The sequence below is a fragment of the Anoplophora glabripennis genome, unplaced genomic scaffold, assembly GCF_000390285.2.
Source record: "Anoplophora glabripennis isolate ALB-LARVAE unplaced genomic scaffold, Agla_2.0 scaffold296, whole genome shotgun sequence".
Lineage (NCBI taxonomy): Eukaryota > Metazoa > Arthropoda > Insecta > Coleoptera > Cerambycidae > Anoplophora > Anoplophora glabripennis.
Genome location: NW_019416601.1, coordinates 228,907 through 248,543, shown reverse-complemented (window position 1 = coordinate 248,543; position 19,637 = coordinate 228,907). Strand labels below are relative to the sequence as shown.

Genomic DNA, 19,637 nt, shown 5'->3' with positions numbered 1-19,637 from the left:
ATCAAAAAATTCAACTTCGTAAAATTTATTTATCATATAAATATTTTATCTCTAAAATTACAACTTGCCGGCGTGAATAACAGGCACCCAGTATAATTATAGGAAGTCAAAATAATCTTATTTTTAATATTAATAGGAGAATACTGACAGATAGCTGCTTATTTCATGCAAATATTGTCATCTTACTTCAAGTAATCTCATATGCCGTGAATAAATAATAATGTCGACTTAAAACTAGATATTATTCTTAACTGGATTCTAGTCTGTCCAGTGTTATGATTGTGTCCAGTGTACTGTATGATAGTGTACACACATCGATACTATAATCTGTAGTGTCATTAGTGTAAGTACGTATTTAGGACTACCTACCTAAATTTCATATTCTCATCCATCATCCATCATCCCATAATAATTAAGTTAATTAAAAACAGTTCTTTATACTAATAAACACTGTACACACTAGAGCGACAAATAAATTGTTTATATTTTCATATGTCACAGTGAAAAAATTATATTATGGGAAATAATTACTCTGCGAATTAATGAACCGATCAGAATTGAAATACACCCATAAATAGGTGAAATATAAAGTGCGCTGTTACATATGAAATGAACACCTATATGTTACTAATTAATAAATTAACATTTTTTCTTTGAAATTTTACTCAACTTAATGATATAAACAATGTAATAACTACCTAGAATTTTTTATTGACAAATTTAGTTTGTTAGGTGTGTTATAAATTCCTAGAAAATTATTTAAATATGTAAATGCCTCTAATCACAGCAGTGTTATAATGTCTAGTATAATAAAATAATAACGTGTAAAAAGTTCTGGTGACAATGTTATAAAAAATTATATGCGAAATCGTAAAATGTGTCAGAAATATGACAAAAATTGATGAACATTTAATCCTGTTAATTATATTTTAAGAATTTACTGGTTAGATAAAGTAACAACCCTTTTCACCTGTGAAAATTTTCGAAGTTTCATTTTTTATAAGTAGGCTTAGTGCACGCGCAGAGTCTAACAGAGCCGGCCTGGGAATCGGTGGCCTTCACAGCTGACTCGCGTTTTGAACTGTTCAGTTATTTATGGAACCTTGTAGTAGTTAGTGTGGCGTCTGCTGTAAACTGTATTCGCCTGTATATTTAAATAACTGTTTATAAATAGTAACATAATTTACAATAACAACTATTAATTGGGAGGAAAAGTGAAGAAAAATGCCAAAAGGGAAAAGAAATAGACGGGAATTATTTCAAATGTGGTTTGACAGTGATCCCAAAGGTGACCGGGACATACGTATTAAAGGAAATGACCTGTTTTGTACTATGTGTGAAAGCATTATAAATTCTTGTGACAAAACTAAAGTTACAAGACATTTGAAGAGCCACGCCTCGTCCAGCGCTGAAGACTGTATTTTTCTATGAACTTACAGACGTTTTTCTTTCAAGCAATATTCCATTAAACAAACTAGAGAACCTCAAGTTCCGTAATTCCGTACATTGGAATCACCTGGACTATCCCTAAATGAACAATTTGATATAATGGATGATCTACAAAAAATATATACGTTGCCAATAACACACACTTTAATCACTAGTGCTTCAATGTCAGATTTTGCATACCGCACAGCGTGTGTAAAAAATGCTTTCTTCCATATTCACGACCTCCTTAAATGTTTCTAATTGCCAAAATAACTGGTAACCCAATTTTCCGCATTTATTCATTCATACCTCTCCTTTGCAACCTATCCAATTAACCTCACCAACACTAGGAAACAGTAATAAACAAATTAGCCCACCCATACGCCCGAGCACACACTTCAGTCAGTGTAAAGTGTAATATAGTTTGCATTAATACGATAATAATCCCATTATTGTACCTTGTGCCGCTGCGTTTGTTGATTTGCTCCATCTTCAATCTCTGTAGATTCACCATCGCGCCTGCAGCTAGGATTCGGATTCGATTGAATTCAAAACGAAAAAATGTTAAGTAAAGCGAGTGGGGTGAGTTTTGTGGCGTTTGTTTTGGTGTTGGTGGCGGAGTGTTACTATTTGGAGGACAACAATCCGAAGTACCTTACCGCCGCTGTGGGGGACTATATCATTCTGAATTGTGAGGTAGATTTCCCACAGAATTTTCCTATACCATATATGGTTCTCTGGAGAAGAGGGGTAAGTACAGTAATTTAAGGGCGGTTTCATTATTAGAACATTTTGTGTAACTTTGAAGTTTGAAAATTGATTTAGCTTTACTATCTACATACTTATACAATTTTTATAATATTGTGTTTAATAAATCACATTTTGACTAATCAGATTTGTGTAAAAAATGTGAGGCGATAAATAATAAAATAATTAATTAACTAATGTATAAAAAAAGCATACTAGGGTGACTTTCCATACAATATTTGTGCATCAGACGTTTTGCACTTATTACAAGCCTTTTAATGGGAAATAAATGATTAGACAAACAGTAGGTTGTCAACATTCTAATTAACAAGATTTGTGCGTAACTTTTCGCCGAAGGTGGTTTTAAAACGACAAAACGTAGGTAAGGGTAATAGATTTGTTATACTTCTTATTGTTGTTAAATCAAAAAAAAAAACAGGATGTTACAAAGTTATCCCTATTTGTACCTGGATGTAGCTAATTATGATTTAACTAACCTTTTCATTGAAAGATCACGAGGCAAGAAGATTCCACGACAATGATTTATATAATTAACATGTCATTATTATTATTAAATTCGTTCGAGACATAATTCCACAACATAAAGCGAGGCAGATATATTTGTTTCTGAAATTTTTTTAAATATTATTAAATATATCTTTGTTCGACAAGATTTTACCACTTAATTTTTAATGATATTAAAATGTTTACAATACAGAAATAATTTAAAGGGATTAAAGAAGTCGATTTAGTTTCTCGATATTCAAATTACAAATATGTGGAAAAATATGAAAGCGTTAATAATATTTACCCACATATCAATACAGGCTGTCCCAGAATAACGGAAGACCACAGATTCGTGGACTCAAAATAGGCAGATTTAGGCTAATTCACCTATATCCGAAATAGCTTCGTTTGGCCGCTAGATGGGCTCAAAGTTCGTGAATTTTTTGAATTTTTGAATAAGAATTAAGAATTGGCGGGTACAATGACTTAAAGATCAAACTGAAATTACAGTCAACCTACAAAATCAGAGCCTACTAGCACTTTGTTAAGTAATGTAATGTGGATGGATGGCAAAGGTGAATTAGCCTAAATTTGCCTATTTTGAGTCCACGAATCTGTGGTCTTCCGTTGTACACGTTATTCTGGGACACCCTGTATAATGGACATAGGTAGTTATTTGTGCATGTAACATTTTTCTCACAAAAACGATAACTCTATTCCTAAAATAAAATAAAAGAATTGTAATTAGACAAGTTTCAAATAACACACTGATATAAATAAAGCATGTAGGGTAGTAGATAAATGCCGAAAAATTAAAGAGATCATTCCTTGTTAAAAACTACGGAAGAGTGTTTCATCTAAAGAAAATGACTAAATGTCTCCGAAAATCTGCGGATATATGGTCCTTTAAATGATGATGATAGGAAAATTTAGTTTTTATTTCCCGTCCCCCCCCCCCTCCAAAGAATTCGAAAAAAGTACAAAAATTTTCGTATGCCAAGAAAATATTACATTGAAAATTTTTATTAAAATATTTTATTTACTTAAATTTTAATTTTGAAAATTAAAACACGACTTATTAAAAAAAAAAAGTAATTTGTTTGAGAAAATTAAAAATATAAAATAATAATTACATATTTTAAAAATTTGGCTCTTGAATTTTAAATAAAAAACTTATCGGAATCAAAATAAAAGTTTAACAATGCAACTAACTATATGCGTAACATCAATTTTATATAGCAAATAGTTTTTAATTTTCTAGGTTTCCCCATAGATTTATAGCTTTAAACTTTAATTGTGAAAAGGCAGAAAGCTTATTTTTGACAACCATGAATATTTTAATAGAAAAGTGGTGGAGAATATTATGTTTTATCTAATTCTTGTTCAATTTCCTTAATTTCTTCATTATTTTTATTTTTATTTTTTTATAAATTTTTCTTTTATTAAAAATATTTCTAAAAAAATTTAAATCATTATACCTATTTGTAGGTACATACAATTTATATTTCTCCCATCCTCTCTCTTATATTGCCCCCTCTGACCCATTAGCTGACGACGCCCTTGGGTAGAAGTAACCACCCCTATAATTTCTGAGCAAATTTTTTTCAATCGCCAATATGGTCATTTTTTGGATAGTTTAGTCTTTTTCTCAAATAAATTTGAACTCTTGTATTTTTTCGTACACGAAACAGTATTTAAGCAAAAAATAAGATAGTTTATAGTGGACACAGGATTTTGCTCCATGTGAGAGAATTTTTGTTACAATAAAAATAAACAAAAAGGCTTGAATTATAAACAGAAAGCTTTTTGGTTCTGAAATATTTACTTTACCTCATATTTACACTTACAATTTTGTATTTGTTTAAGTCTTATGTAAAGGAGACATCAACTAACGTCATGGGCGTAGCTAGATTTTTGCCTGGAGTGGGCTCCAAAAAAAAAACAGGCAATCGACGACTTACCGATATAACAATTCAAAACCTAAGCACTCTTTCGTTTGATTCTAAAGAAAAGTAGCGTAGTCTTACCGATATGAGAAAGATGATATTATTGTATATTTTTTTCTGGGGTGAGCACCGGGCTTTCTCCCCCCTAGCTACGCTCATGACTAAAGGTTATATTAATTTAATACTACTTCAGTTGACATAATTTGTGTTTGTTGGATTTTTGTAAGCATTTCCTCAATATGCCGAATATAATTATGATAGGTTATTTTAGAAAAATATTAGATGTTTTTTTTATACAACGGATATATTTTGGTAATTTACAGACAGTAAGCTTATATGACTCTGTTTCTTGTGATTATTTCCCCTCATTCATCAGCAACCAATAGGATTATTTTAAAATAAAAAAGTGCCATTTGAATCGTATTTAATCATAAATTGTCCAGATTAAAGTCACACATGCACACATTCTTTAAAGCTGCCTTCATACAACGCATGGTTCGGCGAGTGTATTCGCTTATCGATCAATTCGTTTGGTAGCAAGAGGTTTGAGGTCTGCGCCACTTGTGGTCGAGTTAACGCAGGATAACGACAGCTTGATTTATAAGCGGGTATGCTCGTGTCGTAGGAAGGCGTCTTTACAATTATTACATTATTAGCTTGATAATTTAAAAACCGTTACAGCGATATGACGTCTAAGCCCAATTACACATTGTACGATTTTTTTTTGTCGGACCGATGAGTTGACGATTCATTCTAGAGACGTACGTTAAAAAGGAATATACGGCGATTCTATTGATAAAATGTAGAACGACAAAAATGATCTATTATCAGTACTGGATCTATACTTACTACCGAGTTCTTTCATTTAAGAGAAAAGAAAAACAAACTCTCGGCGTTAATGGATCATAATTTAAAAATTAAAATATACACGTCATGTCGTCGTTGGTTCTTTTTCAGTAGTTTTGAATAGCTCCTACAAATTGTTGACTTTTGATATGAACAGATAATGTTATATTTGTAAAACATAAATATAAATAAATACAAGTGAATTCATTGTACTTTGATATCAAGAGATACCACTAGATAACAGAAGAAAAAAATTTAACAGTAAAAAAACTACTCAAGATATTAAGGTTTCTAATGTTATCAACATTCCTAATCAATACAAACATAAATTAAAGTATACCATACACTAGGCTTTATTCTTTTCAAGAACATGTCAGATAAAATTACAAACGAAATTGAAAGCATCATTAAAAGCAAAATTGTCCCTAGAAATTGAGGATGTAAATTATAGACTTGGCAAACTTGAATGAGAAAAAAAGTGCTAACCAAAGAATTTAAAAATTTTGATTCTTTTGTCATTAGATTGTATATGACATTAAACTGTCAGCAAACAAAAAAAATGTTGGGATCGATCGATTTTTCATCTAAACAAAATATAAATTTGATGTAAAACAATCTACTTTAAATTCTTAAATAGCAAGAAAGAGAAATTATCTGGACATGATAATACAATAATCTTGCAGCAAAATTGAACATTGTTCAAACAGAAGGCATTCGGTCATTCAAACCGCAATACGTTTAGGAAAACTCTGTATATGAATCTTGAAATTTATAAGATGACACTTCTTTTTATTGTTAATAAATGTAGTTCAGAATTAACATCTAAAAAAGGGGTAAAAAAAGATTTATGTGACCTAGTAAGAAAATATTGAAACCAGTAGTATCAGTATCAGGGGAGAACAACAGGGCATTATAAAAAAAATTGCTTGGAAACATGTCCGTTGTCTGATACAGGAAGAAGTACATATTTACAAAACAGTTTTAATAATAAGATATTTTTTCTCAATAAAGAATTTGAAGATTTATTTAGTGAATTTAGCAGCGGAAACATTCCATGGCAATCTTGACTATGCGAAAGATCAGTAAATAAACCAAAATATTGTCCAAGCTATTAACGAAAATGTAATATATGTATATATCATTGCAATCAGAAAAAAGAGAGGAATCGAAAAAACAATTAGGTATATAGTGTTCCAAAAAAGCTTGGTTTTATCTTTACAACAGTAAATTGCTTCGTTTACATTTTTACATGTTTTTTTGAAATAGCAAAATATTTTCCTGAAACATTGGTTTTACGCTTTTTTTCTAGACAGAAAAGTAAAAGAGGTATAGAGGGTACTAGGTTATATGAATTATTCTGTACATGTCAACAATGTGGACTAATTAATGTAAAATATCGCATACAATCTTTTACCCAAATCAAAACTCATAAATCAACGCCTATCATCAAAACAAATCATGGCTTCCTGCTGCATTGATAATTGCTATAAAAACAGATTTGTACATTTCTAAAATAATTAAAATCTAAAGTGCGAAAATGATTTTAAAAGACTTAAGTGGTTTAGGTTGAAAAATTTGTAGTGTCCTGCACTGACAAAAGAAAAACAATATCCGTTCTTAGTTTTAAAATTTTAGCTTTGATTCTAGGGCGAAGTAATTTATTCGTGGGAAGACGACGTCTACACCGAATCGGACGAATACTTGGGTCGAATAAGCCCACTCAATAAACAGCCCCATCTCTACGGAAAGGCGTCCATCAATTTAACATCAATTAGGGAATCCGACGTCGGATGGTTCGAGTGCAGAATCATCTTCCCCAACAGGATGCCGCCCTGGAGGAACAACGGCACGTGGTACCACCTCACAGTCAGTGGTAAGACATGAAAACACCGAATTTATTGCGGGTTGTCAGTTACTTTTGTTACCGGTTACTCGATATACAGGATGTAAAAAGTTAGTGCTAGAAAATCCATGTGGAAAATGTCTACTTAATTTCATTTCTGTCACTCTTTTGATATTTCAGAAAAAAATAAAAAAACTACTTGTTTGGCACCCTCTTTAAGCGGCGGTACCTATATCTTCACAGGGAATGTTCATATCAGATTTTTTTTATGTGAAAGACGCACCTTATTTTTCCACAGGGAATCACCTCTGAATTTTTTCGCACTTATTTATTTACATTCTGTATAGGCTGTATACAAACTTGAAGATATTTGAAGCTTGCGAAAATTCGATTGACAGAAATTTTTCTTGCAAATAGAATATTTTTGTAAGATCTACTACTTATTACTTCCATCAACAGTCCTGCCTCTGTTTGGTGCCTATTTCTAAATCGCTGTACTTAAAGACGTGCTGCTAACTTCAAGTTTTCATCAGCGTTTCCATACATCATCATCATGTCTATTAATTCACTGCTATTGTATTGATAAGAATTTTAGTTTGTTTCTTTTCACTTATTACCACAGACACTGTCCTTTCACAAAAGGAAAACGATAAAGAATCTACAATATTAAATGACTTTACTTAAACTTTGTTCACTAATAAGTTTCACTATAAAACACACTCGTTTGCTTAATGAAAACTAAAGAGAATTGATAATTATTACCAAAAATTGAAGTAGCAATTTTTGTGTTTACTATAAAAAGACGGGACAAAAAAGCGGACGATATATTCACAAGAACTATTCACTTCTTTTGATGTTAAGTCGGGAACAATTCCAAAGGTTCTCAATAAGTTTTAACAATTTTGATAACATCATCATGTAAACACATGTTTACATGATGATTCTCAGCGCTCGAAATAATAATAATAGTTTTTATATGATTTATCGCAATATAGTACAAGGAATGTTAAATATAAAAATTAATATACATATAAAACATCATCACCGAAAGAATTAATTTCTAGATGAAAGTTATGTTCCACATATTCTAAAAATTTTAAGCCCTTTTTATAAATTACCCAAATGTACGCCACTTTGCATGATAAAAATAAATTTAAAATATTTTATCCAACACTTGTATATAATGATACTATAATTTATTTGGTTTTAAAAGAATAATGTGGCCTACAAGTCACTAGTGAGTTATAAGTCATAAGTCACTAGTAAGTTCTGACTTATAACCCACTAGTGACTTATAGAAATCATAAAAAGACAAATGTTTGGTTATTTTTCTACTTTTTATTAGAAAACCAATTTGAAACAGGTAAATTTATAGAACAGGTTGCCCCTTTGCTTGTGCTTGCTTCAGGAGTCTGCACCCCTTGTTATAAATTAGAATCTGTCAAGCCCAAAAATCGCGCAACAACACTAGGGATTTTTGATACCTTCTTAATATCAACACATTGACGTGTGCATTTTCCCTTTTGAAAATTGCAAAAGAACATTTTATGCTTAGAATATTTTCTAATTAATTCAATTGGATTAACACAAAATCCTTCATTACACAGCGAATCTTCTTGATTTGTTCGTTTTAGTATTTGAAATCATGATGTGGATATAATGCTCTTTGTCCTCTATATTGTCTATGCTTAGATGGCTCAATTATTCGCAACAATATCAACGCCACCTAAAAACAACAAATTTAATAAATATAACTCAGTTAAACTATTCAGTGGAACCTTCCTTATTCATAAGATGATCTTCGTCTAGGGCTTCACGCAAAAATTGTTCGATTTGTTCTCTTTCTAAAACCTTGGATTTTTTTGATTGAAAATGTTTGTTCTTAGACTTTAGAAATGCCACTAGCCTTCCGAATTTAGAAATTTCAATGTTCTTGTAAACTCTCAGAGTTGACTTCAACATGGAATATTTAGTCCACAATGTGGATGGAGCTAATTTCTCACTTAAATTGAAAAAATAAGCCAACAAGACATTTTCATTTACGCCTTTCACCCCTTCTTTGATTTTCCAATCTTGAAATTCCTCCAGTTCTTTGTTATATATAGATTTTGATTTCTGTGGAATGATGCCTTCAGTAGCCGCATTAGCTTTTTCTAAAATTTCAGATGGAATTTCCACATTTTCCATTATTTCAGTTTTGGTTTTTGGATAAAAATACATGCAATTCGTTAAATTACTTTTTCTGACATTGACAACTTGAAATTTTAAGTTACTTTTATTTATTATTACAACAAAATTCTATGAAAGTGTTGGATAAAATTTTGTATCCACGACTATGGTATAATGTACCCATTATACGTCTGTCTGCTCGACCTTATTAATACCCATAAATCACGGCAGTGATTAATGAGTCATTAATCACTACTGTCTGATTCTTCCTTGATTTAGCTATAATATTATATTGTTCTGCTACAATCAATCGGTTTTTAATATTTTATCGTGTAAACCACTAAATATTTTCTATTCAGTGCTGTACATATAAAAAAAAAATTAAAAAGTGAATTTTCCTAGATCAGATTCGAACCCGGGACCCGCGGTTGGAAGGGAAGGAGCATCTACACTGAGCCATCAGCGACTTTATTTGTGCGTGTCGTATATCTGTTTCTTAACATACTATGTTTTTCGAAACATTTCATAAATCTAAGTAGCTTTTAAAACAAAACAAATTTGATTCAATCCTGTCAACATTATTGTTTGTGTGCATAGATTTCTCAGTGTTTTGATATTTTGTGTTAAATTGTGTGTGTAAAAAACGAACTAAAAGCAAAAAAAACTTCAACAAAAATATTTAGTAGTCGTGGATAAAGTATAGTATTCTACTCTCGTATAATGGCTATTATCCACTCGGTGATTTAGGCCACTCGCCTGCGGCTCGTGGCCGTAAACTTCACCTCGTGAATAATACCCATCATTATACGCTCGTTGAATAATATACTAGTATGGCACTCGTGTGTTACGTCATATAAGTCACTTGGGAAAATTATATTACCGTAACCATAGATTTAATATGACCGTAACACACTAGTACCATAAATAACTATAAATATAGATACCGAAGTTTAAAGTCTACTAATGATTTATTATTATATTTTCACTATTTTTAGGTGGGAACCTCCTGGCGATCCCTCCGATTAACAAAACCGTCCTGGAAGGAGAGGAAGTCGAATTTAACTGCATCACGAAGGATTATAATATAAAAGTAGAATGGTTCAAGGACAGTATACCCCTAAATGAATATCACGATCTAATGACCAGGTCTTGGATAACCAAGGATAATACGCTTGTTATCCGTCCCACTGATTCTGGAGATTATGGAGAGTACGAATGCGAAGCTTCTAACGGCGAGGGGGAAAAACAAATGGCAAGGGCTTTTCTTAATGTTCAGTGTGAGTAATAACGTATACAGGGTAATCTGTATTATCAGTGCAATGGCCAAAGGTGCTGCAAACGATGTCAAGGAAAATTTAATGTCAATAGGGTGTTTATTGACAAATAACCAAAATATATAACGAACGTACAGTTAAATATTTTTTTATTGTTCAAAAAGGGTCCGATTTAAATCCATTAGATTTTTTTTATGAGATTAGGTATTTAAATTACTGAAAAGGGCGATTCCTTACGCCATCTTTAGAAGAAAACCTTGCAACCGATAATGCTTGGTGAAAAATTTTTGTAGTTTTTGGACATACCTCATAAATAAGTTGATTTCATCTCCAATGTTTATCAGCAATTTTCCTCGTTTTTTCAATTTTAAGAATCTGCTGTTAACAAATAACTGATACTGATGATAATAGTAGTGACCCATAAGCTTTTTACAAAAACTTAGATTCAGTAAAAACATTGCCTTAATGTTAAAAATGTTGTCACCGTCGTTTTTGGTGGTGAAAATTAGAAATATTCGGAATTATTTAATTTTCCTGGTTGAAAACATACACAGGATTGGAAACCGAAAGAGTTGCACTAACCAAATTTGGACAGGACATAGCTAATACAATGCGAAACATCGCCTTAATGTTAAAAATGTTGTCACCGCCGTTCTTGGAGGTGAAAATTCGAAAAATTTGGAATTATTCAATTTTCATGGTTGAAAACAAACATAGGTATTGTATGTTCGAAACCGAGAGAGTTGCACTAACCAAACAAGAACAAGACATAGCTAATACAATGTGAAACATCGAAAATTGAAACTAATGGAGATTCAATCCCAGTGTCCAATATTTTACACTTAATGTACATTCAAATATATTTTTTTCAGATAAAGCCAAAGTGATGTATGCACCTCCTGAAATACATCTGCCATTTGGCAGACCTGCTCTTATAGACTGCCACTTTCGGGCTAATCCGCCTCTAACCAACTTAAGGTGGGAGAAGGATGGTTTCCTCTTCGATCCCTACAATATTCAAGGCGTCTTCTACAGACGAAACGGCAGCCTCTATTTCAGCAAGGTTACTATAATAACTTTTTTAATTTCGTATTGACAACCTATGACACACGTTTTGTTAAGTAAAGTTTTAAAATTATAATGCGGGAAGCATGATCTCGTATGCGACATTTCAGGGTAATGGAATACCCAGGCTATTGACTATTTTATCGGTGTGAAATAAGCGGGTGCTTGTGTATCAGAAATTTAAAATTAATCCAAGGCCTGCCTGTTTTTTTATTGTCTGTAACCAAACCTGTTTGTTCAAATTTGACAACTAATCTTTCCAGTTGTTTCAATCGGGGTATTGCTTCTAACGAAAATTGCATGTGATTAGCGCACAGTCTCAGCTACAAACTCTTTGTACTAGTAATGAATTTTCACCGTGCTAAACTAAAGTGATTAAAATTACTATTTCAACATTCTAACAATTAATAACTTGGAATAGGTCGACGAAAGCCACACCGGAACCTATACTTGTACCCCTTACAATGAGTTAGGAACTGCAGGTCCATCCCCAAATATGCATGTAACAGTCCAAAGGGCTCCAATTTTTGTGCGGATACCGCATAACCTGTATCTAAAGAAATTAGGAGAAACAATAGAGATGCCATGTGACGCTAGAGATGGCGACAATGGACACAGGCCGATTATCGTTTGGTACAAGGTAAAGAAACTGATTATATTAGTATTAGAGTATTACATGACTTACAAAACTCATATTTGTACAATTTATAACTTCACTCACGAATATTTTGATACTGATTGTACTTTGTTAACGAATAGAAAGACGGCAAGTCACTTCCAATGGGTCGCTATTCAATTAGAGATGGGAATCTAACCATAAATGATATCCAAACTGAAGACAGAGGTGTATACCAGTGCTCGGCTACAAATAAGGCAGCCACAATCACAGCAGAGACAGAACTTCTCGTGGAAAATATACCATCCAGCGCACCGTACAACATAACAGCTGTTTCATCTACCACTTCTGTTCATCTTACTTGGTTGATAGGCAGAGAAAGAGCTAATGTGGATTATAATATTTGGTATAAGAAGAGAGGGCAAGATGAGTGGAAGTCGTACCGAGTGCCTTCGACTAAGGTTTTGGAAGCTACTGTTACTAACCTTACACCAGGTAATGCAGCAATTAAAATTTTAAAACGTATTTATAATCACATACATATTTTCGATCAGCTGATCAGATAACAAATAATACATCGTGTGCTGCAATCATTGATTTTGTTTATCGAAATAATAAAAATTTTCTTCTAAAACTATATCAAGGATCACGTAGATAAAAATTTTGAAATATGGCACTACAAACAATTGAACTATAAATTACTTGTTCCTACTGATAACATTGAAATTTTTTAAATCACTAACTTTGTTTGAGTCATTAATAACACTGTCAGGCTGGCGTTAGAAGTTTTCATAGAAAAAAAATTAATTTACAATGTTATCTCCACAATTAAATAAATTCGGAAATTTTAATTTGTAATATGTCTGTAAAGTGTTTACAGCGGCGGTCATGGTTACCGACGCGCAGTAGTGAAAAGGGGAGTGGGAGTAACGCATATTTACTATGCAGTTTGGGCACCTTTTTTTGTTAATAAACGTAATTTGTTCAGGTGTATTGTAAAATGTTGTTACTTGCATATTGTTTCTTGTATGTTTTTTAAAAGATTGTATAAGTTTAAATTAGATTGTAAAGACGGACTAACAGTGCTATCTTTTGAAAAATCAATGGTACGAGAAATATCAGTTTATTTCAGACAAAAGCAGAAGAATGGATTTTCACTATAAAATATAATGTTGCATACATTTTCCCTATATTTCAATAGTACTTAAAATAAAACTGCCCAATTATATTTATTTATTTTTTATTTTATTTATTTATTTTTTTCAATACTTTGTACCTAAATATTTCCGTCCTCCCTAGTGTGGAAGTCAAGAGAGCAAGGGTTTCTTCGTTAAGGCTGTTGGTCTAAAAGGACTGATGAATCAAATTTCTAAACTTGTCAACTTATGCAGTTTTTTATTCGTTAGGTATGGAGTATGAGTTTATGGTGCTCTCTAAAGGTGACGACGACGAAGGTCTTTTCAGCAAGGCTATACGGGTGTGGACCAAAAACACAGAGGGTGAAAGAGATAGAATCAGGAGACCCTTCACCCCCGTAGGATACCCCACAAATGTGACGGTACACCCCACGGATAACGGATTGATGATTTCTTGGCTACCACCTGAATATGGATTGGAATATTTGAAGAAGTATATCGTAAGGTGGAGTCAGGGGCCGGATGAGTATATTTTTGGATCTGGAGAAACGAAAAATACTTCCTATTTAAGTAAGCATTATTCAAATTATACATTCTTTATTGCCTCTTATCATTTCATTTAAATATAATTATTTATTTAAATAAGTATTTATTATAATCACATTATACAAATCCCATTGTTGCGCAGAAGGTCATTTTAAGGGGTAACTTTTTGAAATGATTAAAGAGAACACCAACAGAGAGTTTAGAACACGGTAGGAAGAAATAAACAGCTGTTAATTTGCTAAGGAGTTCTTAGGATACCCCAGCAAAGACACAGCTAAAAAATACCTGGCAATGTCCAGAGTAAGTCTTCGTCTGGTCACGGGAGTTCAGCCCGGACACTGCTGGCTAAGGAAACACCTCTACAATATGAAGAGTGTGAAAAACCTCTCTGTAGAAGGTGTGAACAGGAAGACGAAACAGTTTTCCATGTACTCTGTGAGTGCACTGGTGTCTGGTCAACGAGAGAATCCGTGTTAGGAGAACGATGGCCTTCTATGGTCTACATCAGAAGGATCCCCCCCTGAGCAACGTCATCACCTTTTTCTCCTTGATAGGCTGGTTGACGGCTCAGGAGAGCTGATCTCTCGTTAAAGGATGCACAAAGGGGCCTAATTGCTGTAGCTCAGTATACTCCAAATTATTCCAGAATCTAGAACGGGGTAACTTTCGCCATTTCATCCCCAATTCATATATCTTTGCCCCATTCTTTCTAAATCTGACTGATCTTCATGCTGTCAGGGAAAAAAACGAACTTACCTACTCGTTTAACCTACAGACTGAACCGTGTTCGAGAAATTCAAGTTAACTAAGAGGATGCATTTGAAAAAGTTGCAAATATCGATCGCATGTACCTAATCTGAAATACACAGAGTTCGAGCAATTTCTCGAAAATGACTTCGAAAAATGAGGCAAAAATAAAAAAGTTGGGACTAAAGTAGTGACACGTACAAAGGATCTGAGCATTACTGGAGCTATGTGAACTACACCCATCATAGCGATGGAGGCAATGCTGTGGCTGCCACCTCGGGATATCTATCGCCCCAAGAACGTTGGTTTCAAACCGGATGTAGGATGAAGGAGAATGAGAAGTTGGGAGTCGTCTATGGAATGGGTCCTCAGGAAGTTGCCCCTTCTGAAGGCAGACACTGACAGTATTTCTCCTCAGTTTACGTTCGACAGACCCTACACAGTACTCATCAGGAGACGGGAGGAGACCTACAGCAAGGATGAAATTAACGTCTTCACAGACGGATCATATAATGGAAGGAAGGTGCAGGGTGTGGAATTTATTGTAGATCCTTGCATATCCGATATCAGTGGGCAATGGATAGGTATGTTACCATGGTACAAATAAAATTAGCCCCCAAAGAAATTGCCCGGTCAGTATGGGAATGCCACCAGGAACTGGTCGTGGCCTCAATTTCCAACAGCATATATGTGTGCTGGATTAAGGGACACTAGCGGTGCAACGGCAATAAAGAATCTGACAACTAGCCAGAAATGCATCGGGTCTCAATATTTTTTGGCCCGATCCCTCCAGTGTGCTTCCGCTGTCAGCACTCGCTGAAATTATCATAGAAAACACCCACAACGAATTTATGAAACGATGGAATGAAACAAATAGCTGTCAATTTGCTAAGGAATACCCTAGCAAGGATTTACCTGCTGTAGCTTCCAAGCTACCCTCCACACAATTCCAGATTCCATAAAGAAGTGACAGTTACCCTTTAAAATTATCCCTCACTGCGTAAATTACTTCTATAGTCTAAATTCAAAATCATTATTATTAATTTTTGGAAAAACGTTTGTATTACAAGGTACCCTTTGTATTTTGATATTATTCATTCTGAAAATATCTAGTTACAAACCACCCTGTAGATCACCGTTATCTTATAGGATAAACATAACTACAGCCTTGATACTTTAGCCTTTTACTTATTAATTTCAAGCGCTATTGTTTTCTAAATTCAATATCTATTGAACTACGGCAGACTTTGAAGCGAACATAAAAGTGTTTTAGCCGAAACGTTTTTTATTTTGAAATTGATTTGCAGATAACTGAAAAATCAATATTTTCTTTTTTACTGCAAAACAGTGCCTAGAACTAATTATTAATCAAGAAAAACTCAAATATACAGGGTGTCACGCTTAAATATAATACAAGCCTGTAACTTATATACTGCTGTTTTTATTTATACAATACACGGCCAACTAGGGCTCGTCTGAAGATGTATCGAATTTGATGAAATTTGGTGAAAAGGCATTTTGAGAGATGCGTAATCTGTTTCCTCACCATTTTAAATTGGTAATGATATTTGAAAATACATTTTACATATTCGAAAATTTCCCAGTACCTTTGAGACATAAATATTACATAATTTAATTACCCGACATATATTTAAATTTCATCCCTATGTAAATATGGCTGTATATTTTATAAAAAAAAACAAATAATTTTAACCAACAAGATAACTTCATTTATCATTTTAAATGATAATTATAAAAAATAATCAAGTACAACTACGCATTTAAATTTAACTGTATCGTCATAAAATCGCATGTAAACTTGTCTGGAAAACATGTAGTGACGCAATTCCCAGTAACCTGTTAACTAATGGACGCTACATAGTTTTTTGTGATTAAAGAAATAAATTTGCCCATTATTATCTTATAAAGACATTGAAAATTGTTTTATCGAAAACCTTTATCAATTTAAACATATGACGACATTGTCATAAGTTCTGTGAAATAAAAAACCTAATTAAAATATAAAGTACTTATACAATGCTATTTTTTTTTAACCTGGTCAACTTTTTTATTTGAAGTAATAGACTAGTGCTTCCAAATGCAAAGTTGTAAGAAATAACTTGATTAAGAAAAATTTACAAATAATTTTTTCCGGTGTTGCCAGATTTCTGCAGTAGCTACTAAAACGATATTTTTTTAAATGGCAATACCGTATTTTTTTAACATAATTTGACAAACCATGAAATTCTAAATAAAAAATGTTATGTCACATTTCTTTATTGGAGTAGCCGTTTTAGAACAGTCAACAAAAACAACGAATATAATCTGCAGTCGACATGTTTCATAATGTCTATAATTTTCTTTTGTTCCTGTTTTACAATGCGAACAAATAAACAAATTGATAAAAATAATTGAAGTATTGCTATGCCCTGATTAGTTTTTAGTTTTATAGTAAAATTGATACCATTAACTGCTTTAGATTATACCAGGTGTCTCAATTGTATTGTTCCAATGGTATATCCTCATTACTTAAAAAACATAGATTTGAAATTTGGGCATCTGATATACACCTCAACTTCTTTAAATTGAATCTAATTTTAAAATTCTTTCACTTCTTAAAGTTTGAATTCTACAAAAAAAAAATCCCTTTTTCGTGAAGTAGGTATTTACACTGGTATTACACTTAATCTAAAAAAAAATAATATTTCTATAGGCGTAAAAATATTTGTTTGGACAGAATTAACTGTATTTTTTGCTAAGCATTGAAAAATTTGATTTTTAATAATTTTAAATAATATTTTATGCCTCAAAAAGTGAAAAATAAGAATATTAATACAATTGAAAATCAATGATAATAACTTTTTCACGTTTGGTTATAGAATTTGCTTTTAAGATATTATAGGTATACTCCCTGTATATTTTATTGCTTTTTCTATTTCAGTCACTAATTTATCAGAAGGCAATGAGTACGACATCCAAGTTATAGCGTTATCCTTGGACGACCAACAAGCAATAAGCGACAAAGTCAGGGCCGTTTTCCCAGGATTCAAGAGTATAAGGGCCGTATCCACGGGAATCATAGCGGGATTAGCATTTCTAGCGACCGCTTTTATAGCCGTTTACTATGTTAAAAAGAAGTGGTGCAGAACTTACCAGGGGAATAGTAAGAATTAATGTGTGTGAAGGACCTATCTGTTCGTATAATTGTAACTTTTTGAAAATGTATTAAAAATTCAGTTTTAAATTTGTTTTGTGTACAGAATGCCGTGTATAAAATTAGCAGTTACTGTTAAATAGCGTATATTTTTAAAATTGAAAATAAATTATTTTTAGTATTGTGGTTTTTTCCTAAAGTGATTTGCAACATACATTATTTTTTGTTTTACAGATTCAAACAAACAATTTTGTTTTTTAATTATTATACTTTAAAACGTCAATTTTCCGAAGTTCCCATCTGATGAAGTCATATTATGACACCAACGTACAAACCTCCAACACCAAACCAAAACCTCTATTATGGTTTGAACAAATTTAATGAAATTTTCAATAATAATAAATATATCTGCAATGGAAGTTGGCTTTGTGCCAATACTCTCAACATAATAATACACATTTTTTTTAGTTTCTATTGCACTATTGCCAAAGTGACGACCAATAAAATTAAAAGTGGTAGTCATTTTTAACACTAAATGGTTATCAAACATAATAGGACACTGCCTTTCTCTGTGGTGTTTGTGCAAGTCACATTTAAGTGTACAAAGGCATTCTTTATAACACGAGCTTGGTTGAAAACACGAGCGAAACGAGTGTTCTTAAAAGCTCCGTAAATGTAATAAAGACTTTTTACTCATGCTTTATCTTCGATTTTACAAATGGTAAATTTTCCATGTCAATAGTTCGAATTTTTGTAAATATCACTTTGGCGCTAATCATGCTAGTATTATTCGATTGTCCTGACTGAACCAATTCATTATTGAAAAATTGTAAGTAATCACTAACGCATTGTCATAATGGGTACTAAGGAAGTGATATTCTAAATTGGCTGTTATTTCTCCTATTTATTAATTTTATAAACATGGTTCTATGGACTTCAAAAAATGATGCATAATTAATTTAAAAACGTTTTATTGGAATCTTAATAGTTACGTATTCTCCATAGATGAATTTAAATACTTGCTCTATCTCTTGTTGTAAACTTGTTTTTGCGAATGGTTTGGGAATATGTATACCTAAAATAAAATATAGATATAAATCTACTTGAAGTTTCGGAAGAAAAGACATCGCCGTCTTCTCCAGAAAAACTCTGAGGCTTTTGTTGAGCTTCAGGGTTTCTCCTGAAGGAGCCATACATGTCTGGAAAACAAATAAAAAAGGACATACCAAAATACAAATTAAAACACCTTATTAGAACGATTCGAAGAGAGTATATTTTTAATTACCAAGCAATTCAGTACTCAACATAACTTGTCCATCTTAGACCATAATCTACACCCAGAACTAACACCTTTAAACGGTAACTCTTGGCTCGATTTGCAATACCTAATCAGTATTGTCTTGTCTACCATTTAAAAATTATAGTATAATGAATGGGCAAACTGGGACAGCTAATTTTGAATATACTGAACATGACAAATGTGTTAAAATCCTAAACATCCTTAAATAAAAAAAAAATCGAGATAACATTAAACTAATGTAATAACAATTAAGCAACAATTTGTAAAGCAATTACATATAATAGGTACATCATTAGTAATTGCCTGTTATATC

At 32.4% G+C, this 19,637-nt stretch overlaps 1 protein-coding gene across 1 annotated transcript; it reads left to right on the top strand.

Annotated features, from left to right (window-relative positions):
- Positions 1-260: 260 nt before the first annotated feature.
- On the top strand, positions 261-18,205 carry LOC108912580 (protein borderless). Its single transcript, XM_018717842.1, has 9 exons — positions 261-343; positions 1,934-2,178; positions 7,122-7,347; positions 10,482-10,763; positions 11,633-11,823; positions 12,247-12,465; positions 12,585-12,936; positions 13,848-14,147; positions 17,812-18,205. The coding sequence occupies exons 2-9, from the start codon at positions 1,990-1,992 to the stop codon at positions 18,042-18,044; spliced, it is 1,992 nt and encodes a 663-aa protein (XP_018573358.1). The 5' UTR covers positions 261-343; positions 1,934-1,989; the 3' UTR covers positions 18,045-18,205.
- The last annotated feature ends 1,432 nt before the right edge of the window (positions 18,206-19,637 follow it).

Coding starts and splice junctions, on each gene's coding strand:
- LOC108912580 (XM_018717842.1), top strand. CDS start 1,990: ATGTTAAGTAAAGCGAGTGGGGTGAGTTTTGTGGCGTTTGTTTTGGTG. Junction 7,348..10,481: donor GTACCACCTCACAGTCAGTG/GTAAGACATGAA, acceptor CACTATTTTTAG/GTGGGAACCTCCTGGCGATC. Junction 10,764..11,632: donor GGCTTTTCTTAATGTTCAGT/GTGAGTAATAAC, acceptor TATTTTTTTCAG/ATAAAGCCAAAGTGATGTAT.